General features: G+C 62.5%; 1 protein-coding gene across 1 annotated transcript in view; it reads right to left on the bottom strand.

Moving 5' to 3' along the window:
* The window catches only part of AK1 (adenylate kinase 1), a gene marked incomplete at both ends in the record, with an annotated part of 1,687 nt that overhangs the window by 413 nt on the left and 741 nt on the right, over positions 1-533 (bottom strand). The window contains one exon of the mRNA XM_009873148.1: positions 200-316. Coding sequence (XP_009871450.1) covers positions 200-316 — 117 coding nt within the window. The remainder of the gene's footprint in view (positions 1-199; positions 317-533) is intronic.

Consider the following 533-nt stretch of genomic DNA (forward strand, 5'->3'; position numbering starts at 1 on the left):
GGTGAAGTCCCTGCCACACTCTGGGAACAGCCTGTCCCCCAGGCAGGGGGATCCTCTGGCTGGAACGGTGCCCAGTTTCGACCATGCTGGGATGGGATCTTCACTGGGATGGGGAAGCTGGGCTGCTGCTGGCACCGTGGAGACCCTCTGTTTGAGCAATGGGTGCCATGGCATTGCATGGCACAGCACCAGTTCTCACCTTCTTCTCAAACTCCTCTCCCTGCTTCACCTCGCGGGGGTAGCCATCGATGAGGAAACCCTTGGACACATCGGCTTTGGCCACCATGGCATCCCGGAGCATGTCCAGCACCGTGTCCTGGGGAGGGGAGGACAGAGCTGCCAGGGCTGACGTGGGACAAAACGCCCCCCCCACCCAGCACTTCCAATCCCTGCTGCAACCTCCCTTAGGGGGGCAGCACTGGAGGTGTCCCCAGGCCACATGCTGACCGTCACCATGGCACCTGGTGTCCCCACAACCACCTCTGCCAGCATGCCCCACCATGTAGCGGCTGGTGGCCTGCATGGACTCACCA

Source organism: Apaloderma vittatum, unplaced genomic scaffold, assembly GCF_000703405.1.
Source record: "Apaloderma vittatum isolate BGI_N311 unplaced genomic scaffold, ASM70340v1 scaffold27807, whole genome shotgun sequence".
In the NCBI taxonomy this organism is placed as follows: domain Eukaryota; kingdom Metazoa; phylum Chordata; class Aves; order Trogoniformes; family Trogonidae; genus Apaloderma; species Apaloderma vittatum.